Source organism: Tamandua tetradactyla, chromosome 2 (assembly GCF_023851605.1).
Source record: "Tamandua tetradactyla isolate mTamTet1 chromosome 2, mTamTet1.pri, whole genome shotgun sequence".
Taxonomy (NCBI): Eukaryota; Metazoa; Chordata; class Mammalia; order Pilosa; family Myrmecophagidae; genus Tamandua; species Tamandua tetradactyla.
The window spans coordinates 147,573,538-147,599,938 of record NC_135328.1 but is presented as its reverse complement, the minus strand read 5'-3'; the positions used below and the strand labels follow the sequence as shown (position 1 = coordinate 147,599,938).

Here is a 26,401-nt window from a genome sequence, read left to right as displayed (position 1 = left end):
AATTTCCTGGGCAGGTGAAGTCTATGATATAACTAGAAGACTGAGGACAATAAAGTTGAATCCTGAAAAGGGGGGAAAAAATCACACTTGGGTTTAACAGTTCAGGCTGGGTCTCACTCTGCTTAGGACAGCTCTGCCCAGCTGTCCAGGCCCAGACTGCCCCTCAGCTGAGTTATCCCTCCCTTCTGACTCCCTAAGAAATCTATTTTCTTTCTGGTTGTACTCTATCTGCTAACTGTACCTAGAAAATCAAGAAATAGGGCAGTATTGGGTGCCCAGCAGCAGACCAAGCACCCAGCTGAGAGCAATTCTTATAAAATAATGTAAGTATTATTTTATAAGTACCAAATAATTCCAGAGCACCTATTCCAGTGTCCTGATGATATCTGTTGGGGGATCTTAGATTAGCTTCTGGGTTGTCCCATAAAGTAGCGTCCCCTGCTGGCTCTAGCTACTGAGATTGGGCTGTCTTCCTTAGGAACATAAAACACTCACAGCTCCCCCTGGTGGATGGGGTGGGGATCAGGATTCACAGTAACAGACTGTACCAACTTTTTGCTCTCTGCCCTTCATCGCTTTAACTAAGGGACCCCCTGCTGTGGCCCAAGAAACCTTTTTATTAGGTATCATTGTCAATGACATATTGTTGCCATGCAATAATTTTATCTTGGGAGGTATTTTTGTAGGAACCCTCAAGACAAAGATTGTTCCTTACTGCTACTTTTACTCTTGTTGAAACCTGCAATATTTCCCTGCCATGCCTCTCCTGTCACCACTGATGGGACAAAGAGCAGCAAAGGAAAGAGAAGTAAGCGAAGTGTATGAAAAGTCCATTTACACAGGCGCCCTTACCTCTTTGGAGATGGCAGTTTTAATTATCTGAGCTCTACAAAAATGAAATTCTAGAAGAAAGGGGCTCTAATGGGAAAACCAACATTAAAAATGTATATTCAGATTAGAAAAGTTAAAGTCGTTAGACATTGTTGGAGAAACCTCTAAGAATTACTGACCAAATTATAGATTTAATATGACTAGAGCTCTTTCCTATGCTCAGATAGCACCCATGCTAAAACACTCAGCTTGTGGTGCCCTGAAAATCCAGAAGGATTTTGGAGAAGAGCCTTCCTGTTCCAGTATCACTGTACTCAGGTGTGCCCCTAAATAAAGTTTTAAATGGTTATTTTTGAACAAGACGAACATCTATTTTTTTGTACTGTACTTATTTTAATTTATAGGCTTATATAATGGCATAATTTTTTACAAGGAATAAAACACTATTTCTCATTTTTTTCTAATTTATATACATAAAAATATTTATATAAGTCAATATTTATGTCCTAATTAAATATTAGTCTTACTGTTTTCTTTTAAATTTTATGATGGCACACTTAAAGATGTACATTTTATTTAGTAAAGAAAAAGCTGAAACCAAAAACATTTACATAGGAGTACTATCTGTATATGGCACAAAACAATACTTCACATTATCGATAAAGCTAATTACTACTCAGAAGCAAATATGAGCTATTAATTTCTGCTTTCTCATACTTATGAACTTTTCTTCCAGAGATTTCAAATTATTTGATGATAAAAACCATTGAAACTTTCATAATAGTGTTATGAAATAGATTCTTTAAAGCTAAAGCAAAAACAAAACCAAACAACAAGAAACCACATTTAAGTAGTTTAACCAAGTTTGTAAATTAAGCTAAAGGAACCAAAAAACTGTGTCCATATCACTAATATCATGCTCTATAATCTGACAAATGGAGTTACTCTTTCTTTAGATCAATTCTAGAATAAATAAGCATGTCATATTCCATATATTTATGGTATTTAAACATAGAGTAGTTTTTGTTGCCCTCCTTCCCTCCCCCTCCCTCTCTTTCTTCCCTTATTTCTATTACCCACAGTGCCAACGTTTCCTTATTAGACTGTGTGGTGTAGTGGAAAGAACCAGCTTTAGAGAGAGCTAGGTTGGAACCCTGGTCCTACCACTGAGCATTTTTGTTAAATTCTCCGTATCTTAGTTTCCTTGTCCTAAAATGAGTCTTGTTGAATCTATTCTACACAGTTGTTGGGGAGTAGATGGGCTTCAAGGAGATAATGTGTCCAAAACCCACAAAGATACCAAGTGCATGCTAACTATCAGCACCCTTCTTAGAGCTCCTTGTTGTTTACACATCCATTTCACATGTGTGACCCTTACTTCTATCCCACTCTTTCTGGTGCATCTGGATATACAGATTCAGAATTGTGAGGCTATTTTTCTAAAGCCCACTAATCACAAGCAGAAGGCTCCAGGACTCCTGATCCAATGGTCTTCCCACTCTGGCTGCCCCAGAAATATCAAATCCAGAGACAAACGTCTATTCTTTTTTTCCAAATAAGTACAGCAAGGGATGAAATCCTTCTAGTTGATCCTCTTGTATCTTTTTTTATACATCCCACTCTCCAAATGCATACTACGAATGTGCTCTTTGGTGTAGCTTTGGCCGTGGAAACAAACAGAATCAACTCAAAGTCAACCCACTACCCAGATAAAGGAACATGCAACAATAGCCAACATCTTGGCCTCTGCCCTGTTATACTCTGATCCAGAATACACCAAGCTATTGTGTTTCTTTTGTTGTTGCTGTTTTCATGTGACTCATTTGATTGGGATATTCACTTCATTGCGTGGCCTGGAACTGAACCTACGATATTACTGAGGTATGCTGGTACTTATCGTCCATTGACCCTCTATTTTTCTATTTTCTGAACATTTGAGAGCAAGGTGCACACATCATACTCCTTGAACACAAAACAATCCCATGTACATTTCCTATGAACAAGGATATTCACTTATGTAATCACCATAAGCACAATGATCAAGTTTAAGAAATTTAACATTGACATAAAGCCCATATTCTTTATTCCGATTTTTAATTATGTCCCAAATGTCCTTTCCTCATCCAAGCTATCGTGTGACCAGGACAGGTAGACAGGTGGACAGGAGCATGTACTCTGACTTGGGGGAATGAAGGGGTCCCATTTCCCTGGCTGACTTTGTCCCAGAAAAATTATGAATATTTGAAGAACTTTTTCAAACATTTGAACATTAGCACACACAGTCTTTTGCTTCCTTTAAAGAGAGGCGAGGCAACACTCGTGCACAGCATATCAGTGCTGCTGTCCTGACCGACTGGCATCTGCCAAGCCTGACCGGTGGAGCTTCAGGAAGAAGGACAGGCAGGAGCTGGCACCCAGCTAGCAGCCAGCTCTCCTCATTCCCTCAGGCCCCTGGTACCTTTTCATGACATCTTTATGACCCGCCACTCACACTCACTTCTACCAGTTGCTGTTCCTTTTGGTTTCATGGTTCAAGGATGCCTCCCTGGCAATTATGAAGAATGCTATGGGGGTAAGGAGAGAGTACATATACCACCATTGTCTGAAATCAACCCAGGCCCTTTAAAGCCATGTTTACAAAGGCCAGGATTTTCAGTTCCAATATTAGCTGAAAATAATGCTTGGTCCATCTGGTTTAAAAAAAAAAATACAGTTTCCTGGTGCCTGCCCATGAAAAAAAAAAAAAAAAAGAAACCAACAGCTTTGGGGAGAAAAGTCATAAGATTGTAAAACATCAAATTACATGTTAATATCCTTGCATCCTTAATCAGGTACGGGTATTGCCAGGGCTCTCTGCCTCTGGTGAGCACATATACACCCTGCATATCACTGTAACTGTAGTTCAGTTATTTTTTATTGCTAGGTTTCAGCAATGTGATAGCCAAGTCTGTTATGGTGGCTCTATCTCAGACTGGGTCTGATTGACAGGTTTCCTAAGTAGACTTAGGTCTCAGAATAATCAAAATCTCCTATGTCTGCCTTTTACATTTTTTATCTGAGATTTGACCACCAACCAATTTCTAAAACCTAACACTGTTTCAATAATAGAAGTGAAGTAATGAGAATTAAAATAAGACAGCTATGCTTTTCAATCAATGGTCTGTCAATTCTCATCAAATTTTGGACAAACACAAAGCCATATAAACACAGTAAACAAAAGCCGGGTGTTTATGGTGTTTACGGCAGTGAGGAGAAATGACTGATGCATCAGAGAAGGCGGCAGAGACAGCCAAAGCCTGGAGGCAAAATGAGAAGACCTCAGGGACAAAGTGACAAGGACAAAATGAATGCTAAAACTTTTTTGTTTAAGGCTCAGACACCAGAAATTATTTTTAAATCTCACCTGGGAATACTGGTTTGACAATCAGTCTTTCAATTGTGACAACTTGTCTATGGAACCATAACGTTTCCCACGTCTGGGGCCTGGAATCTCCACCTGCATGTGTCCCAGGCTGGGATAAAGATCTTGTAAGTGAATGAACCATGAGGGTAGAGTCTCCAAATCTGCAAAGTCACCTGACAGCAGTTTGAAAGGTAGGAAGGCGGCAGGACTCCGCAAGTTTTGTGACACACATGGTTTCTAAGCAGTTAGTGATGAATCCCCAGCCCATGCCAATGCCAGGCCAGAACTTTCTAAGCAATTGCACATCTGAGAGCTTCCTCACTGGACACCCGTTTTCTGAAAATGCAAGAGAACTCAGGTGGTGGCAGAGAGTGGAGAGTGCAAAAGAAGGCAGATCACTGAGGGGGAGGGATGCACTGGAAGCTGAACAAAGCAAGCAGAAAGAATGAGGAAGTAACAACAAAAAAAATGAAAGGGAGAAAAGGTAGAATTGGGGGGCATTATAAACTGTAAACACACCTTCGCTTTTTTCTCCCATGTTAGTGATGAATACATTTTTTTGTTGTTGTTTCCCTGCTCTTCATTTTATTCTCAAGAACAGCAGGAGACTGATCTATAAAAAGAATAATCCAATCTTTATTCTCAGCAATTAGAAGCTAGTATTTGAGATGGTGAAAACATCTCAAACGTCTCTGCTTGGGTGAAGTATTCCTAAGGCAGAGTTTGTCCATGACCCCTCTGCCTCCACACTCCCTTCTTCCCAAACAGAGAGTGACACAGAAATGTGTTCACAGCTGAGACTATAGGAGAAATTGCAAAATGACTCAGAACAGTTCTTTAGAACTTATTTTTTTTTTTCAAAAGTAAAAGCAGCTACACTGCAGGGCTGGGACATTATTAAAAGGTGAGAATCTGCAGTGAATAATTAAAGGCATAATTTCATCTTTTTTTCTTCTGAAAAAATCAAAGTTTTCATTTGAATGCAAGCTCGAAGTATACAAGAACATTTAAAGAAAGCATCAGCATGACTATTTCAGACCTCTTAACAATGGCTAAACCTGGGTATGCCTTTGTGAAGGGGATTTTAACGAAGGAATGAATGAACAGAGTGATACTACTGCCCCCCCCCCCCCAATTCTTGGTAACTATTAAAGATAAGAGCGCTAAGATTCACGGCACCTGAATCGAGGCTAATCAAAATTAGATTGTAATTGTGGCCGTTAGTTCTTCAAAAGGAAAGGAAAGGAACGAGCAACTACAAAGACCTTCCTTAGCTTGCTGCTGTGAGGAGGGTATCAGGGACATCTACTCTCCACGCCCTTGGAAGAGAAACACAGAAGGAGCCGGGGTCAGCCACCCTCTAAGCTGAGGCCCACAAATCCCCCTCGTCATCCAGTAGACAACTATTTCTTTAACCAAAGATAATTCGATAAAATTTTGACTTGAGGTCTAAATGAGAACTCATGTTCCAAAAGCAACGTAAAACATTTTTACGAGCTAAAACACTAGGTGCATGAGTTTTGCAGCTGGTATTCAACCATCTACAAATGTCGCACGACCTCTGTCAGCTTTCTCTATTCCGGTCTTAACCTACTAATTTATTTGCTATGTAGGGGCTGATATTTTAATGCTCCCTAATGTCTCTTAGCAGGTAGACAGATAGACAAACAGACCGCAAAGATAGAAACAAAGATCCAAATATGCCACTTGACTGAAGGCTCCTGTTACTGGAAGCACTTGAGAACCGAGTCTGTGGCGTTGACAATACAAAGTCAAGACAGAGGCGAGGCTATGCAGATGTTCACGCACAGTCAGGATTATTAACTGAGAGTTCACTGATCCCTAAATCTATGACTTCACGAGTTCGTCAACTCCCTGAAACAGTATCCAACTTTTTATGTAAGTATATGAGTAATATTCTAGGTGTGCAGTTTTTGTCTGATTTACAAATGGTCTGCTCTAAATAATTCCCCAACCAAAGAAAGAGATGGAGAGACCAGAAGGGGATACAGGAATAAATTATCTAATCATCCTGCCATTTGCATACCATTACCTTTAAAACCTCCCTAAACATCAGAGGTTTTAACTTCAGTGAACTGCATGAAAGACAATAAATGATGAACGCTAAGTCTACTTGCAGTCTTCTAAAATTCATTTTTCCTTTCCAGCAGCTCTTCATATTCTTGGGGAGGTAGGGAGTTCTTTGGGCAAAAGTATGCTTTAGATTAGTTATTTAGGCTGAAAGCTGGAAAGGATGAAGTGTCAGAGAAGCACAGGCTTTCAGAGCCAAGAGGCTCCTCAAGACCATCAACGCACCCCAGGTTCAGATTTGGGCAAGTTTCATAATTTGTCTAAGGGCAAAAGGTCAGCATAAGACTTAGGGCAAACACTCAGGAGTTCTTACTCTGAGTCCACCCTATGTCCACACTGCTTTTCCTAAGAATATACAAGGATCTTCAGTTGGTGTCAACTCTGAAGTGAGGGCTTAGCCTGAGAAATTCAAACTCCTACTTTCTTCTGCCCCCAGAACTGAAATGATACTGAGGTCTCCGTATCTCCCTCTCTCTCAATCTTCAATCCTTGAAACCTGAAAAGAAAATAAAGGTGCAGACGAGGAAGCTGCAATGCACAGTGGATGAAGGAATGAGACCCACTTTTCCCCCCAGCCTGTATCTTAAAAGCACAGGGTTCGCTCCTCAAACCACACAGGACACAGGAAACCTAACGGGCCCAACCTCCGGCTGAATGTTAGTTACCCCAGCGTCTCAAAAGTCACGTTCAGATTTCAAGTCACTGCCCAGAGATCCCTTCCCACCGCCCAAGACCTGCGTCACTGGCTAGCTATTCTTTGAGCTGTTTGTTCATAACCCATCTGGGTTCCCATCTCAGATAGGATGGCAGCAAAATCATGGTCCCTGTCATTTCTTAGGATGGAAAAGGTAAGGACAGACCTGTGCGGGGAGCCAATGCGGCAGATCAGCTGTTAGGTTAAGACTAGAGATGTCCATACAGCTTCTCAGCCTGGCTGAGCAGGTCAAGGTCAAGTCTTTGTGAGGCCTGAGCTGGGGGAGTCTTCACGTCACTTTCCTGTTAGTCATCCTCCAGCGCGTACGAAAACGAGTAATTATCCCTTCGCCAAGGCTTGGCTCGACAGCCAGTTAATGTCAGAGCCAGGGCTGTACCTGACAAGCCCCGAGCCTCCCAGTGATTCATCCTGCAGCTCCTTCCCCTGCTGCCTCTTTCTGGTTTTCCTCTTGTTCTTCATTTCATGATTCTCAAAGTAACTCTTAATAATCCCCCCTGCCTTTTTTTTCTTTTTAAACAAAATCAGGATGAAAAGGGAAAGGCAGAAAAGAATGAGAAAGCAGGGACTGCAGAAGGCAAGAAGGAAGGTGTCATGAGGCAAGAAACAGGAGAAGAAAAAGAGGCAGGAGAAACTAGAGGTGTTGACCAAAAAAAAAAAAAAAACACCTCATGATTTTCCAAGGGGAAGAAAGGGAATGAAACCTCCTGTGATCATTCCACTGACATGTGAGTCAGGTAACGTCATCTCCATTTTGCAGGATGGAGCCAGAAAACCCAGAGGGTGTGATCAGCCCCATACCCTGAACTGCAAACATGGCACAGCTGCCTTCTAGTCTGGTCTGCTCAACTTCCACAGCCTATCTGCTTTTCACAACACTCTGTTGTCTGAAGACACACAGACTCTATATCTAATAGAGGAAGAGGAAGCCTCGTCCCACATTTACTTGCAAACTCACAGTCCCCGATGGGAACTTTCACCCCATCCATAGCCAAAGACACCTTCATCAAGCAATCCCCCTGTCTTCGCTTTAAAAGCCTCCCTGGCACAGCCACTGTCAGCTAAGTGCTCATCGGGCAACATTCTGTTGTTAGCAATTTCTCTTCTCTAGGCTCTAGCTATCCACAGCTCGGCCAACTGCAGCAGCCCCCTCCCTCCTTGTAGTTTGCGTCTGTCCAGGGACACGCCTAATGGACCTCTTTAGGACCCTGCCCCATGAGCAGAAGGAATCAGCCACTTTGAGGAGGTGGGGTGAGCTGTGAGAGGAAGAAGAGAGAAAGGTCACCATCACCCGCCAAGATTTCCTCCATCGCCTTCTGGTCGACCCGCTTCGTCCTTCCTCAACACAGGTTCTCTGTTCCCGAGCTGCGTTCCCTTCACTCCCTTGCTCAGCAAGCTCACTTTTGAGTTCTGTCAATGCTGCTCCACAGCTCAAGCTCATTGTTTCCATGTCCACCTGCACATTTGGTTTCCTTTCTTTCTTTGCTTTTCTTTTTTCAATATTGACACTCTGGGTGACATCTCTGGGCCGGCTGCACAGTGTGGGCAAACGATCCTTAGCATCAAAGAGGACAGGAATATTGTGTGCTTGATGCTGCAGGATGTCTCCTGGGTACCACTTCCCTTCCTGCCAAACCCAGCAAAAGGGCTAGCATCCATCTGCCCCACCAGCCTGAACAACCGAGGACATATAAAAAAGAGAAGGACATTAATGCCCTGGGTTTAGGAAATTAAAAAAAAAAAAAAAACCATCTAGCTACACAGAGCTCAAACTCCAATGAAAACTAGAAACAGTAGCTTCAAACAAGTCCACACACTTGCCTGCATCTCCCTGCCAGAAGGAAGTGTGCTGTAAATGATATAATAATGGTCACAGTTCTCACCCTTGTCCCTGTCTCTGCCCTGAAGTGACAGGTTGCCTCTCTTCCTAAAAGGGGAAGGCCTGTGAGACCTCCCTCCACCAGTAGAGTCCCTTCAGGCTTCACCAAGCATCTCAACATTCACAGCCCATGCCTGCTAAAGAGAAAGGCTGATATAACATATATTATTTTTATTTAGTTATTGTAAACAACACTTTGGGAAAGCTCAACTCACAACATTGTACAGAAAGAGAATGAACAGAAAAGGTGGACAAGCTCTGTCTTCAGGCTCAAGGCAAAGAGCCAGAGAGACTCAATTCCTGAAGCTCTTGGGTTTCCAATACTTTCTTCAACTCATGGGACAGGTCAGCAGGAATGGACCCCAAACACTAAAGAAGATCAGGCAGGCAGCTAAGAGGTTTAAATCTAGCATAAATCCCAACCTCAGTGTAATTTTTATTACGGGTCTTATATATTGTACACAATCTCCTGCCTGGCACTGGGTCCCCCAGTTCAAGACACCATTAGGGGAGCAGGGTAGGAAAGTGTTGGAAACACATCTATGTGTGAGACACATCACGAAGGGGTATGTCTTCACCTCATCATTTCTCACCGTTTGTGCTTCGAGTCACACATAATCTCACATGACTCACAATAAGGCAGGGTGGGCCATGTTACTATTTAATTTGCAGATGAGGATACGGAGCTTAGAAAGGATAAGCAACTTGCCCCAGGTCACAAGTGGTAAAGTCTGGTGGAACCAGAGCCTAGATCGCTATCCCCATGACTACCATGGTCTAGAGCTCTTTGCAACCACTGCCTGCAAGAAAAGGTTTTTTGGGACCAAATAATCATTGTCTCATCACTGGTGAAAAGTCGGACCCCCAATTGTTAGAGCTTGCCTTGAGGACACATTCTCTCTCTCTCTTTCAAATAGGAATCTCATGTCAGATAACCTGCATTAAGAAATAGTTTAGATATATCTGCATTTAGATATATCTAGAGCTGTACAGGATATAGAAACAGTTTAGAATAGTTTTGCTTAAAAAAAAAGGATCATGGTTGTATTAACCTACTGAATAGCAGCCATGTGAAAAGACTACTGTTTACAAACAAATAATGCTTTAGTTTGACTTTTTAACAAAAAACATCTTACAACCAAAACAGATCTGTATACAGAAAATTCAAAGAAAGGTGAGATGTATAATTAGAGAATGCTAGAAAACAAACCATATATTCCAATTATCTTTTTCCCTTTGATTTAGCTTCTCAGATATGCAAGCTTTAAAAAGCAACTCATGTGAAAAGCTCAAAAGGTTAAACTAAGTGGGTTAATATTTAATTAAATATTAAATGCAAGTTACATTCCTGCTGTCCCTTTTTTCTTCCTTGACCAAATAAACAGGACAAAAGATATTTAAACACGATTGAACTGCAGAGAGCACAGCGCATGGTTGTCATACTGTATGTCTCCAGATTCTGAACGCTCTCTGTTCTAGCAACACAACGCCTACAAAACTGCAAAAATAATCACTGCCAAAGCTACATTAGGTGATTACATAAAATTCTACCAAGCTGAAAAAATCATTTAGTCGGACAGAACTAAAGTCAAAATTCGGCTTACCTTGTAGAAAACAGGTTTTACTCTCGTGGATTTTCTCTTACAGCACTAGCCCAAAGCAAGGTACATGCCATGCTCCAAGGACATTTTACAAAGAATAAAATTATTTGTTACATTCAAATTATTCCTCTTTCTTTTCAGACATATTTTACAGTGTTGGTATTTGCAATTTCTCTAGACTTCTCTGAGGTCCTTATTTCAGACAGATAAAACCTTCTCAGAGTTCAAACCCTAAGCATCACTGGAATGAGAAAGGCAAAGTTGGCGATGACACAGTCCAACTAGGATCTAAAAGAAGTTTTCTTTTCCTTGGCTATAAAGAGTGCTTAAAGATTACTGTCAGCATTCCTTCTGGTAAGGCATATCTTTTCGTCGGCATAACAATCTCTATGTACTTTTAGAGTAAAATCAGGTATCACTAAAGAGAAAATAAAGCCATGCAAGCGTGCTTACATTCAGAATTCAGCATCTACATTCATGAGAATCAAAGCCCTTGTTTACTTACATGCTGTACATGAAAAGGAAAAGTTCAAAGAAACCTGCTCTCTCTGGGAAAAATGATTACATCTATAGTTGTCTGCTGGGAAATGAGTAAGATACGCGTTGTCTCTCCGTCTCATCCCCAGGCAATGAAATAATCCCAAACTGTTCTTCCAAGTGGCATCCACAAGGATGTCAGGGCGCAGCAGTCTCCTCCTCCAAAGCGGGCACCCTGTGACTGGGGACAGCTCAGCCCTTCCTCTGCATCTCCACCCTGTGCCGGGAGCCTCCTCTGGAAAAGCAGCAGTTCATGGCACTCCGGGAGATGCCAGAACCACAAAGTGCCACCTCTCCAGTGCCAGCTCCGAGAGCTGCAGATGGAACACAAGCAGCATTTTCTGGAGTGACTGCTTAACACATCTCGAGTTCCCCGACCAAACCCCAAACTCCTTCATCAACCCCCTCACCCAAAGAAAAACTGTTTATTCCTTCCAGACTCTAAATGATGACAATGGGGCAGGCTAATTGCTAACAATACTGGGGGGGAAAAATCCCCACATGGGAGAGCTGACAGGGTCACACAAAGAGCTGTGACAGTAATAGGCACCCTTGGAGAGAAAGAAGGCAATCAATTTGCAGAAATTGTGGGGCTTTCAAAAGCCCTAGTTACAGCTGTGCTGTATCAAGCCAGGCTGCACTTGATTTTCAAGGGAAATTACTCCTTTTTCTAAAGTATAAAATACTTATTAGTAAAATATCCAAAACAGCCTAGGTGCAACCAAGATCTAATCTGAAAAGGAGTTAATGATCTCTGAGGAGCTCCTCGGTAGGCTGGGGACCCCCAGACACAGACACGGAGGCAGGCCTCTTTCCTGAAAAGCCACATCGGCATGCCAGGCCATCCTGGAGGGGCCACTCCTACATACATGTGCTGGACACGCATCATGCAACTCCCAAATCAGTTAAAAACAGAAGAGTTGGTGAGGTTGTGGAGAAATCAGAATTCTCATGCATAGCTGTTGGGAAGGTAAAATGGTGCAGCCATGTGGAAAGCAGTTTGGCAGAACCCAGGTTACTGTCAAGCCTGGCAATTCTACTCCTAGATACACACCCTGTACTGGTTTGAAACTGTCATGCATCCCCCAGAAAAAGCCATGCTCTTTTAATCCCAACAGAATTTTGTGGGGGCAGACCTATTGCAGGATCTTTTGATTAGGTTGTTTACATGGAGATCTGATCCGCCCAATGGTGGGTGTGACTTTTGATTAGATTATTTCCATGACGTTGTGGCTCCGCCCATTCAAGGTGGGTCTTAGCTTATGGGAGTCCTAGAAGAGAGAGGCATTTTGGAGAAAGCTCAGATGCAGATGTCTGAAGATGATTGGAGAGCCAACACAGACAGCAGAGAAATGAAACCAAGACACAGAACTTTGGAGATGCTAAGCTAAGAGATGAAATCCAGATTCTGCCCCGGAGATGCTAAATGAGGAACCACAGAAGCTCAGAGACGAGGCCACTGGAACCAGAAGCCAAAAGCAATGATACCCAGGAGCAAGGGCCAGCAGACGTCGCCAAGGGCCTTCCTATGTGACAGAGAAGCCCCGGAAGAGATAAACCTTTCTAGAGTGAAGGTATAGTCTTGCTGATGCTTTAATTTAGAAATTTTCATGGCCTTAGAATTGTAAGTTGTAACTTAATAAGTGCCCTTTATAAAAGCCAATCCATTTCTGATATATTGCATTCTGGCAGTTTTAGCAAACTGAAACACACCCCCAGAAAACTGAAAGCATGGCACAAGAAGATATTTGCACACTTATGTTCATAGTGGCCTTATTCACAGTTGCATCCCATGTATCCATCCACAGATGAGTGGATCAACAATGGAATATGATGGAGCTCTTAAAAGGGATGAAGTTCCGATATCCGCTCCAACACTGAAGACATCACATAGAGTGAGATAAACCAGACTTAAAAGGACATGTATTATATAATCTCAATCATATGAAATATCTAGAATTATCAAATCCATGGAAACATAAAGTGGATTGGAGGTTACCAGGGGTTGGGAGGAGGGGAAATAGCGAGTTAGTGCTCAATGGATGCAGAGGTTCTGTTTGGGGTGCTGACAATTTTTGCTAATGGACAGTGGCAATGGTAGCATAACAGGGTAAATGTAATTAATGCCACTCAATTATATACTTAAAATTATTACAGTGCAAATTTGATGTTATATATGCATTACTGGAATTTTAAAGACCCAGAACAGTATTGTTTTATATATAATCTTCTGTTTCCAGGAGAAAAAAAAATTAAAGATCTCAGAACAGAAAAATCAAAAAGTGTTCCTTAAATTCTAAACCTTTTCATTGTTGTTGTTCAAGAATAACATCAACTATTACTTCTGGTGGTCGCTGATTCTTCTTTCCCATGGAACTAAGAACGTGTGAATTGACTAAGGGCTAGGCATTTGCTAAGTTTTTTAAAAACTTAAATCAATTAGTATATATAGATTAGTGTCATCATATGCTGAAAAAGGTGAGGTGAATAATACCTTTAGACTTTAGAGCAATTTGTCAGCAAATATTTAACATGCTAACATTCTCTTTCAACTTTTTTTTTGTCTGCATTCTTTTTTCTTTTTTTACATTTTAGCTTTCACCTTTTAACAATGAATTGAAAGCTCAGATGGCCCCAATTTCAAGCTGAATTACAGCTTTCAAATTTCTGGCTCTTTGGTGCGCTAATGTTCATTTAACAAATGCTCTCCTGGTTGGGACAGGTGTTATTAAAAAGGATGGCTGGAAATAGCCTTAACATGGTAACTTTTTGCATACTTATTTTATTGAATCTTAAAATAAAACAAAATTTGGAAAAAAAATTACAATTCCCTTTTTAGAACTTTAATGTGAAACCCAGCAGATTATCATCCAGAGGAACCCATTATCCCAACTGGTGCTAAGTAATTTCCTGGGCTTGCACATGAGGCCAGTGTTCTCCATGATACTTCCCTGAATACACAGCCTGTTCTGTGAGTCTTTTAGAAGGGTGTGCTTTGCTTAAAAATAATTATTTTGGGGTGCAGCGGTGGAATGCTCGCCTTCCATGTGGGAGACCCAAGTTAGGTTCCTGAACCATGCACCCTCCCCAATAATAATAATAATAATAATTATTATTATTATTATTTTAAAATTTAAGACAGAGCTATTGGCTCTTAATGCTCTTGGGTCTATTGCTTCAAAAAGAAATTGATGAATATTAGCTACAGTAACTGGGTTCCCTAAAGCAAATTACACACTAGAAATAGAACAAAGTAGGAAGCCTAAAAACACTGCTGATTCTCCAGTTCAGTAAGGGAGATGGTGTCCTGGGGATATGGCCAGACCAGGGGAGGCAGCAGAGCACTGGTTTGGCATGAGGAGTCTGGATAGAAGGGAAGAGAGAATTTGGTGGAGGAAGACAGAAAAGGGGAAACAGTTCCAGGACTGAGATGGGGGAGAGGCCAATGTCACCTGCACCCGCTCTGAATCTGGCCGGCTTTAACCAGGCCTTTCACAGAGGCTGCCACCGTCCCAGAGGGTACATATGCCCCAGGGCCGGTCACCAAGGGACAGGCGCCCAAAAGACTTATTCTACACAACACTAAGGTCTGGTCCTGCTAATATGTTTTATTTAAATCCCAGTTATAGCTTCTATTTTCTCAATTCTTATTTCATGTGTAACACCAGGCCCAGAGTTATAAGACAGGCTTACGGTTTTGAAATCAGTTCGAACGCAACTAGGCATGAAAATGTTGGGTCAGGCAGATCATTTCTGAATAGATGGCTGGCTCTGAACAGTTAAGAATGCAGGAAGGAACAGAACTGTAATGCAACATGGCTCTCAAAACAGCCGAGCTTCAATTGTCTTTGTCAAAACAGCTGAAGTGAACACACCCTTTCATAGGCAAGGCGACGTTTGCTTTGCATTTGGGTGGTATGGCCAAAACTATGGAGGAGTTCTGGCAGAAGTTAATGGTGCCTATTAGTATCCCCCAAAAAACTAAATTAAAAAGTAACAATTTTCTTCAAGGAAAATACATGTTTGTATCTACTGCTGGACACAGGGTCCGAATAACTCCCTTCTTCTCTTTCCTTGCCTCAGGTAAAGGTGGGACTAGACAAGGTCTGACTGGTCCTTGTCTGAGGTTGGGGCAGCATCTTACCCTGAAGTTCTGCTCCATTTTCTCCCTGTAGGGTGCCTGATCCAGGGTGCCATCTGTCTGGCTCCTTTTCAGACCAGTTGTGATGTCAGGGACATTGCTGAAATCTGCATGAAAAAATGACAAAATATACATCATGATTTTGGCTATTTGCAGATAGTAGAAATGACTGGTATAAAGGTTCAGATAAAGAAAAGGACGAAATTTTTACAAATCAACCTAGAAGGCAGTTTATAGTGGTCTCTAATGACACTAAACTCATTATGTGCACATATCCGGTCTTCTGAAACAGATCTGGGCTCCTGCTGACTGAAGAATCACCACCTTCTGCCTGGTTTGGTCAAAGGAGACCAACCAAAACAAAGACAAACACCCTCATCACTCTTTCCCTTGTGCAAACTGTACTTCATTAAGCTCTGATCTTAAATCATTTGACCAAGACTCAAACAGCAGGGACCACTGTTGGAACTGCTCTGCTATTGGCAAGTGAGGATAAAATCAGCCGGTAAACCAATAATGTATTATCAGACATTTTTTTATTCAACCCATGATTTGCTCATTTACAAGCATAATTCTATATCTGGCATAAACCGCAGCTTCATCCGAAATCTGAAAGCCCCAAAGGAAGCAGCAAACTTTTGCTAACTTCTAGAGCAAAGGTTAAGCAATAATATGAAAAGTAAGTAGACCACACAGTTTTCCAGCCTACAACTTAACACACTCCACCCTCAGTAGTACTCTCCACTGGCTCTCAAATGAATGGATTCAAGTGGGAGGGAAAAAACAGTCACCTCAAAATCTAACATAGGCTTTTATCTTAATTCTTTTACTTGTAGTAGACTGTCCTCTCAACTAGGAGCATTCCAGATGATTTCAGAGCCAGTTAGCTACAAGAAGTCATTGATCTCATACCTCTCTGAGTTAATCTAGGCTAAAAAGACACAGGTACAGTTGCTGACAAAGAAACCCCACAGCATGATGGGGGCCAGGACAATGCTCTCTAGAGACCTTTAGAAGCTATGGGAGCCCTACAAGGTTTATAGAACTCATGGAAAGTAACACTGTTATATGATCCTTGCTGATTTTCTTAATTACTACATAAGCACTTGCTTCTAAGACAGGAGGAGGCAAACAACAACAACCAAAAAAAAAAAAAAAAAAACCTTAATGGTCACAGAATTCTGCAGCAGCTTCTATCTTTCTTCCTTTTGCCTTTCCAAGCACCTCGGTCCCATCCAGAAAAAAGGCCAGACAATCCAAGTCACACCGCAACAATGCTGTTGGCTGGTTGGCCTGGGTGAGGCAGTGCTGATCACAAAAGAATGAGCCATGGTTTGGGAAATTTCCGGTAGCAATGGTAGGTGGACGTACTTGGGCTCACCGTTCCCAGGCTCCTTCGCTGTACCAGGGAGGCTAACTGCACGGGAGGTACGATTAGATCCAAGGCTGCAAGGTGACCCATCACTGTTCCTCCATTGCAGCCTCCTTTGCCTGAAGTGGACACCTTTGTTTGAGGGAGACCATCCTAAAGAATTCATAGAAGAAAAACTGCCCCCATGCCTGCTGCATTCAGCATAAAGGCATCTCTCCATCCATCCATGCAACACGGATGAATCTCCACTTGGAGAATTGTGGGTTAGGTGCTGAAGGGACAGAGATGAATAGAACACAGTCAAAGCTCTGAGATGTGCTTACAGTCTCGGGGAAGGTGACTAGTGAGGGACGGCAGGGCAAAGAGATGAGGAAAATAAAGTGTCACAGGTGGTATAAAATTCCATCGGGGTGGGGTGGGGGTTCTGGAGAAGATGGTGGAATAGGGAGCTCCAGAACTCACTTCTCCAATTGCTAGTGGATAGGCAAAAACTGTCTGAAATAACTGTCTAGAGCTCGGGAGGCCAGGGGAGCACTATACACCATCCAGGGAAGACTGGGACAAAGAGGCCGAGAAACTGGTAAAGCAGATTGCCCCGCAGTGGCTGCCAGCACACATATCCCACTCTTGAGGCAGACCGCCTCAGGGTCTGGTGCTTGGCTGACTGCTGTGGACAAAGAGGGACAGGGAAATCCTTTTCCCCAAGAAGTGGGGGGCGTGGTCAAGCACTGGTCATGGCATTTGATTGGTGAATTTGATCGCTGGGTTCCAGCTCTGAGCTGCCTGCCCTGAGCAGGGACAGCCACAGCCACCGGTTCAATGGAAATGGAAGTTTAAAGATGCAGGGCCTCCTTAGGGCTGCAGAGAACAGTTTGCTAGGCGTGCCATCTGCTGGCCAGGCCAGGAAGTGCAGTTTCAGGGAATCATCAAAAAGTCTTTTGACATCATCTTTCCTGACACTTTTGACAGAGCTCTTTGGAGCTTATCTGTGCCCGCTTTGTGGGTTCCTGATCCTGATCTGGCTGGGAAATACTGATTTGGTAAAGTCCTCTCAAGGATTTCCCTTCTGCCAGAATTTGCCCTTGAAGAAAAGCAGCCAGAGGCAATAAAAGGAGTATGAAAAACTACAGAGGCCAAACAAAAAGGAGCAGAACAGATCAAGATTCCTGAAGAAGGAACAGAAGAAAGAAAGCGCTCTCCTGGAGGTGAAACAATTGCACAAATAGGGCAACTTAAAAAATTGCATCACATATCCAGGGCAAAAGTCAGATGAGGAAGAGCTGAGAAAATCTGAACAATGGAACACGAGCTATTCCAAAAGTCTAGAATAAGTTAGACCAAGCACCAAAGAAGAGCCTTAACACAGAGTCAGACAGCCATAAAAACCCAAGACAGAAGGAAAAAAAGGACTGTCAAAGAAAATCCTTTGCCCCTCCCCCACTGACTCACCAAGAGAATCAAGTGCATAGACATCAGCAAAAAATTAAAACCATACTAAGAAACAGTAATATATGGCTCAGTCAAAGGAAGAAACTAAAAATTCACAGAGGACACAAAATTATGTATAAATAATCAAAGCTGTTCAAACAAATCTCCTAAATCAATTCAAAGAAATGAAGGAAAATGTTCACAAAGAGATAAAGGATATTAAGAAGGTACTGGGGGAGCATAAAGAATTTGAAAGTATAAAAAATTAACAAAAATGACAGGAATTAAAACCACAAGAGAAGAGATTCAAAAGACATATAAATCTTAGAGCAGCAGATTTGAAAGGGCAGAAAAAAAGAAATAAGTAACTAGAAGACAGAGCATTTGAAATATTACAGACAAAAGAACATATAGAGGAAAAATAGAAAGAAAATTGAGCAGGGTCTCATGGATTGGACTGACAGCATGAAGCACACAAACATAAATGTCACAGGAGGCCCAGAAGGAGAAGGGAAGGGAACAGGGCAGAAAGAAGAATACTTGAGGAAATAATGGCCAGAAACTTCCCAACTCTGATGAAAAACATAAATACGCATGTCCAAGAAACTTCAATGTACTCCAAAGAGAATAAATCCTAATAGACCTATTCAAAAACACATACTAATCAAAACATCAAATGCCAAAGATAAAGAGAGAATCATGAAAGCAGCAAGAGAAAAGCAATTCATCACATACAAGTGATCCTCAGTAAGGCTAAATGCTGATTTCTCATTAGAAAACATAGGGGCAAGAAGGCAATGATATGATACGTTTAAGGTATTCAAAGAGAAAAAAATGCCAGCCAAGAATTCTTTATTTGGCGTGGGCCATGATGGCTCAGCAGGCAGAGTTCTTGCCTGCCATGCCGGAGACCCGAGTTCGATTCCTGGTGCCTGCCCATTAAAAAAAAAAGAATTCTTTATTTGGCAAAAATGTCCTTCAAAAATGAGGGAGAAAGAGGTAGGGCAAGATGGTGGATGGGGAGCTGTAGAATCTAGTACCACATATCCAGGGCAAAAGTCAGATGAGGAAGAGCTGAGAGCAGCTCATAAATAGACAGGAACTATCTGGAGCAACTATTTGCAGGACATTCATGATCAGATACCCATTGTACACCAGTCTGGAATGGGTGAAAGGGCCAAGATCACAGTGCAGAACTGTAAGTGAAGCCCCTAAACTGTGGAGGCTGGTGCCCCTCCCCTACTGACATGGCAGGCTGTGTGGGAAATACTTTCCCATGGGAAAAGAAGCAGTCTCTACCAGGAGAAAGGAAAGGTAGCTCAGCCAATCTCCACTCACATTTTTTAAAACTTTTTATTGTATAGTATAACATATATACAAAGCAAAGAAATAAAAAAGTAACAGTTTTCAAAGCACTCTTCAAGAAGCAATTATAGGACAGATCCCAGAGTTTGTCATGGGCTACCATAGGACCCTCTCAGATTTTTCCTTCTAGCTGCTCCAGAATATAGGAGGCTAGAAGGCTTAAATATTTTTTTATCACCACAATTGACTTTTATTCTTTTTTTCTTGTGAAAAATAACATATCTCAAAGCACAGCGAAACAACTAGTTGTAGAACATATTTCAGACTTTGACATGGGTTATGATTCTGCAATTTTAGGTTTTTACTTCTAGCTTCTCTAAGATATTGGAGACTAAAAGAGATATCGCTTTAATAATTTAGCAATCGTATTCATTTGTTAAGTCCTTTCTTCTCTGTATAACTCCACCATCACCTGTGATCTTTCTATCCCTCTTTTTAGGGGTGTCTGGGCTATGACCATTGGTGACAGTTTAGCCAAGGCCATTGTTGGAAGGGTCTGTCACTAGTATGGGGTAAGGAGACGGAAGTATCTGATATTCTCGAGAGGCTGGGCCCTCTAGGTTCCAGGACTTATCTGGTCCAGGAATCCATCTAAAGATTATAGGTTTCTGGAAAGTTACACTAGTACATGGAACCCTTGTGGAATCCTATATATTGCCCTAAGTGTTCTTTAGGATTAGCTGGAATGGTCCTGGTTGGGGTTTGGCAGGTTATGATACGTAGCAAGGTCTAAATGAAGTTTGCGTAAGAGCAACCCCCAGAGTAGCTCTATTAGAACTCTCTCTGCCACAGATACTTTATTAGTTACACTTCATTTCCCCCTTTTGGTTGGGATGGAATTGTTGTTCCTATGATGCCAGGGCTGGATTCATCCCTGGGAGTCATCTTCCATGTCGCCAGGGACACTTTTACCCTTGGATGTCATGTCCCATGTAGCGGGTAGAGCAATGATTTCACTCAGAGAGTTGTCCACCCACAGATTTAATTAATAAATTTGGACTGCTGAATATAAGCTCCAAGCACAGATAAAACCAAAGTAAGCAGTAAAGGAATCCTGAGGTCTCTCCCAGTAAAGAGGCAGGGCTGATGGGAAATAAAAGGGAGTCTTTTGGAGTCAACTGAGCTGAGAATATTGCAAAAGGGCTGTGCCCCAAGAAAAGGGGGACAAAGAGCTGGGTATCAACTCTAGCTCTTGACTGGCAAACCTAGGGAGCTGGGGACTGGCTGTTAAAAGAAATTGGTTTTTTTTTTACCATTATAAGTAACTCATTAAAGGAAGTCTCAGGCATGTTCAATTGTCAGCACTGACTCAGGCAAGGTTGGAGTTAAGATACGTCTGAGAGACAAATTCGTGAAGTGTTAATTCCCTAAAGGGTGTATCTTTCCCAAGAAAAGGAGTAGGGGTGGGCAGGCCCAGCTCAAGTGGTAGCTTACATTCAGAAAATTCAGAAAACCCAGGGAGTGGAAAACAGAAACAGCTTAAGCTTGCCTTCTAACTCAGCCTCTGGCAGAGACAGGGTCTGCTGAGAATTAAATGCACCTCATCATGTTATGCTGATAGGGAGCTGCAGGGTGACAAGTGCCACATGCTGGGCAAGATAGGAAAAGCACTAAGTCTGGAGGATTCACAGGAAAGTCTGACAACCTGCTGGGTCTCATCCTCAGGAAAACTTGATACTGATTACACCCTCTTCCTGAGACTTGGGCCTGTCTGGTCTAGGTAGATCATAATTTAGGGAGACCCTCCTTGAAAAAAAAGGTTCTACATAGGCAGGGCAAGAACCAGAAAAACAAGAGCAGAAAAATTCTGATCAGTTCAACAGAAGCTATGTTTAGAATAAGTCAAACTGGATGCCAAAGAACATATAGAAAACAAAGCTATCCAACAAGAAGACTGCTAGTTTGGAAGGATGTATGTACCCTAGAAAAGCCACACTTTATTCTTAATCCCATTTTGTGAAGGCAGCCATTTCTTCTAATCCCTATTCAGTATTGTATGTTTGAAACTGTAATTAGATCATCTCCCAGGAGATGTGATTTAATCAAGAGTGGTTGTCAAACTGGATTAGCAGGAAGCATGTCTCCACCCGTTTGGGTGGGTCTTGATTAGTTTCTGAAGTCCTATAAAAGAGGAAACATTTTGGAGAATGAGAGATTCAAAGAGAGCACAGCAGAGCAGAACAACATAGCCACAAGAAGCAGAGTCTACCAGCCAGCAACCTTTGGAGATGAAGAAGGAAAATGCCTCCCAGGGAGCTTCATGATAAGAAGCCAGGAGAGGAAGCTAGCAGATGGCATGTGTTCACCATGTGCCCTTCCAGCTGAGAAAGAGAAACTATGACCGTGTTCACCATGTGCCTTTCCAGATGAGAGAGAAACTCTGACTTTTCATCATGTGCCCTTCCACTTATAGAGAGAAACCCTGAACTTCACCGGCCTTCTTGAATCAAGGTATATTTCCCTGGATGCCTTTGATTGGACATTTCTATAGACTTATTTTAACTGGGACATATTCTTGGCCTTAGAACTTAAGCTAGCAAAGTTATTAAATTCCCCTTTTTAAAAGCCATTCATTTCTGGTATATTGCATTCTGTCAGCTAGCAAACTAGAACAAACACCCCAGGTAAAAGACTGAAAATGGCTTCCAGAATAAATTAATCAAGGAAATCAGATGGCTAGACACCAACAAAAAATTACAAGTCATACTAGGGAAAATGAAGATATGGCCCAGTAAAAGGAATAAACTAACCTTGAAATGAGATACAGGAGTTGAAACAACTAAAGATGCTCAAATAAACATGCTAAATCAAATCAAACATCAAATCAACAATTCGAGGGAAGATATGGCAGAAGAGATGAAAGACATAAAGAAAAACATAAAAAAGAAAACTTTACTTATGGGAATGAAAGGCACAACAGAAGAGATGAAAACACAATGGAGACTTACAACAGCAGATTTGAAGAAGCAGAAGAAAGGATTTATGAACTATGAGACAGGATATCTGAAATCCTATATACAAAAGAACAGGTAGGGAAAATAATGGAAAAATATGAGCAGGATCTCAGGGAATTGAATGACAACAAGAAGCATATGAATATATATATAATGGGTGTCCCAGATGGAGAAGAGAAAGGAAAAAAAGATAGAAAGAATAATGGAGGAAATAATTCCTAAAAACTTCCCATCTCTTATGGAAGACATAAAATTACAGCTCCAAGAAGCATAGCATACCCCAAGCAGAACAGATCCAAATAGATCTACTCCAAGATACTCACTAACCAGATTGTCAAATGTCAAAGACAAAGAGAGAATTCTGAAAGCAATAAGAGAAATATGGTCCATCACAAACAAGGGAAGCTCTATAACACTATGTGTGGACTACTCAGCAGAAATCACGGAGGCAGGAAAGCAGTGGTATGATATCTTTAAGATACTGAAAGAGAAAACTGCCAACCAAGAATTCCACATCCAGCAAAACAATCCCTCAGTATCGAGGGAGAGTTTTAAACATTTTCAGACAGACACTGAGAGAGACCTGCTCTACAAGAAATACTAAGGGAAACACTACAGGCAGATGGGAAAGGACAGGAGAGAGATGTTTGGAAAGGAGAGTAAAAATGAAGACTATCGGTAAGGGTACAGAATAAAGTCATGATGTGTGCAACCTCACAGATGACCCTTGAGGACACTGTGTTGAGTAAAATTAGCCAGAAACAAAAGGATAGATACTGTATGGTCTCACTAATATGAACCAACATTAATGAGCAAGCTTTGAGAGTTAAAGTTGAGAACACAGGTTATCAGGAAATGGAAAGAGGGTAGATACTGGGCATAAGATGCTGAAGAAGTACAGAATGTTCAACAGGATTGAGTATAAAGATTCAGAAACAGATAGCACAATACTATGTGATAGTAGTACAATTTTTTAGGTACACTGAACAAAGCTGAGCGTGAATATGATTGAAGAGGAAGGCTAGCGGCATACATGAAGGATACCAGAAAGAAAAACAGATGATAGAGACTGAGACTGTACAACTTAGTATAACCTAGAGTGGACAATGTTGGTGCATAAATGTACAAATATAAGAATGTTTTTACATAAGGGGGAACAAACAAGTGTCAACATTGCAAGATGTTGAAAATGGGATGGTATATGGAAAAAATACAATCAATTCAAAGTAGGATCTACAATTAACAGTAACACTGTAATATGCTTCCATTAAATGTAACAAAGGCAATATATCAAAGCTAAACGTCAGTAAAAGGGGAATACAAAGGTGGAGAATGGGATCGTTGTTGTTTCTCCTATTTATTTTATTTTTAAATTTTTAATCCTCAGTTTTTTCACTTCTCTGCAGAAAAATGGGACTAATTATAACAAGAAAACTCAGAGAGTTACAATATAGAATACAGGTTACCAAGGGATAGAATGGCGTAGAGAATGGGGAGCTGATGCTTAATTTGGGCAGAATTTCTATTTAGGTTGATTGTAAATGTTTATAAATGGATAGTGGTGATGGTAGCACATTGTTGGGGGAGTAATTAGCACTGAACTGTGTGACTGTGGTTGAAAGGGGAAGTTTTGGGTCATGTGTATGACTAGAGGTTGTCATGAGTTATAACAAATGTATGACACTATCACAAGGTATTAATAAAAGGGTAGTATATGGGAAAAATACACCCAATGCAAACTACGAACTATAGTTAATGATAATGCTTTAATACTCTTTCATCAATTGTAACAAAGGTATCACACCAATGCAAAGGGTCAACATTAGGGAAATATATGGGAATATATTTTTTACGTGACTTTTCTTTAAACCTACAACCTCTCTAATTGGAAGAAAATAATAATTTTTTAAAATTATGCTAAGTGAAAGAAACCAGACACAAAGTACCACATGTTGCAGGATTCCATTTATATAAAATGTAAACCTAAATAAATCTATAGAGACAGAAATAGATTAGTGGTTATATAGGGCTAGGGAAGGATAGAGGGATTGAGAGGTCAGTGCAAAGGGATATGGGTTTTTTCTTTTCAGAGTAAAGAAAATCTAAAATTGATTGTGGTGATGAATGCATAATTTTGTGAATATAATAAAAGCCACTAACTGCACACTTTGGATGGACTGTACAAATGTATGATGAGAATATATTTCAACAAAACTGCTAAAACACCATCCTCCCAGGGCTGAGAAGGGACACAAGGAGTCAATTCTCCTGTGCCCAAAAAAGATATCACAGGGAAAAGGGAAATACCTGAGCTAAGTCTTCAACTTTGAAGGCTAATGACTTGTCTTTAAAGCTGAGGATGGCAAAGCAGCAGGGCAGTGGGGAGGAAGGGGTCTAGGACTGGATGCTGTGCAAAGTTGTGTTGCTATGAGGCAACCCAGCAGGATCTGGGAAATTCATTAGGATGGCGGCAGGAGAGAGAGTAGGGCAGGGAGGGGAGGGTGTCCTCTGGTGGACGAGCTGATGGAGAGCAAGACCTGGGCAGAAGAACAGGTCAGAAAGCCACGGCAATACTACAGGTATGTGTGTGAGAACTCCAACTACTGCAAGGTGATGGCAGAGAGGCTGGGGAGGGGGACTCCATGGGGTCTCCTTGCTGTCACCTAATAAATCCGAGACACAGAAAAGAGAGGTATGATGGGTCTAATAAGCTTAGCTTTGGTGATGCTGACTTTGAGATCCAAAGGTAGATGATGATCAGTAGCTGGGTATATTATTCTAAAACCCAGGAGAGGACTTGATAGAGATGTGGACTTGGTTGTCTTCGGAATATACCTGGCAATGAAGCTCGAGGATGGATAGCAACACTCAGAGGGGACGAGAAGAGGACCAAAGGAAAAAACCCAGGAACACCAATACATAAGGAGGGTCGTACAACAGGGGGCCTCAGAGAAAGCACTCTTCTCTTTATAGAGAAGTAACAGTCAAAGAAGTATAAGGAAATCAGGAAAGAATAATGTCACAGAAGTCAAACAATGTAGAAGCACGTTACCTAGGTAGCAGAATTAAATTTCTATTATTGCTGCCTTGTAAATAAGGAGCTTCAGTATTTCTAAAGGGTTAGGTCAAGTATAGGAAATATGATGCATCATCCACAAATATGGAGATTTCTACAGCAGCTGCTCTAGGTCAAGTATTACATGTCTGGGGATATATAGAGATAAGTATACCTTGAGTCCAGAAACTGCAAGTGCCACAGGGACACTACTGAAAATGACAGGGCTGATGCCAAAGGAGGGCACCAAATGAATGTGACACACTCACAAAGCTGTGGGACTTGAACACGGAAAACACCTCAAACCACTTTTTGCCACTTAAAAAAGAGGCGCGGAGGTACTCACTCATTTGTTTGCTGAGAAAGACACAGCCTTGTCTCAGGTAAGCAAGAAAACGGGTATGCTGCTTACTTTGCAATGGCCTATTTGATAGCCATCCTGCCAGATCCCAGCCCAGCCCAGGGTGAATAGCATGTCAGGAGCCAGCAAGGCCCCCCATCCCTGTCAGTGCCCCTGAACTTCAGGCAGCCTTATCATGCCTTTTGGGTCTTCGCTGAGGTTTGAGTGTGGACAGGACGGACCTCTGGAACCAATTCCCTTTGTGTCTGGCCCCACGGGGTCACAAGAAAGCAGCTCTTGACTGTCCCTTAAATCTACTGTGACGGTAAATTTCAGAGCTGCTCCACCAACCCCAATTTCTAAGAGGGAGCACGGGCATAAACAAGAGACCTGCAGTGACTCAACTGCTGACTCAACCCCACCACCAATGCTCACGTCCCTGCAAGCAGAACTAACTAAGCATAGGGTAAGCTGAGCTCATCAGTGTCCATGGCTCTACAAGTCTCCAACTGTGCCAGGACCTGTGTCCCAGAGGAGAAAGGAGAACGAAGTATGTTCTGGAAGAATAGCAGACTGGGTCTTTGTTTTTGTTTTTTTCCTTAAAGTGCAGGCCGGTACAATTCTAATGCTTATTTACAAAGCTGTTTTAAATAGGCATGACATCGCCATCCTGTCCTGGGTGCCAACTGCCT

The 26,401-nt window shown here is 41.7% G+C and overlaps 1 protein-coding gene across 7 annotated transcripts in view; it reads right to left on the bottom strand.

Moving 5' to 3' along the window:
* TIAM2 (TIAM Rac1 associated GEF 2) overlaps nt 1–26,401 on the bottom strand; it is a 136,679-nt gene that overhangs the window by 35,627 nt on the left and 74,651 nt on the right. For all 7 annotated transcript variants that reach the window (XR_013170834.1, XM_077149330.1, XM_077149328.1 and 4 more), the window contains one exon: nt 15,199–15,302. Coding sequence is in view for 6 of the 7 variants with exons in the window: in XM_077149330.1 (XP_077005445.1) it covers nt 15,199–15,302 (104 nt within the window). In the remaining variant the exon portion in view is untranslated. The remainder of the gene's footprint in view (nt 1–15,198; nt 15,303–26,401) is intronic.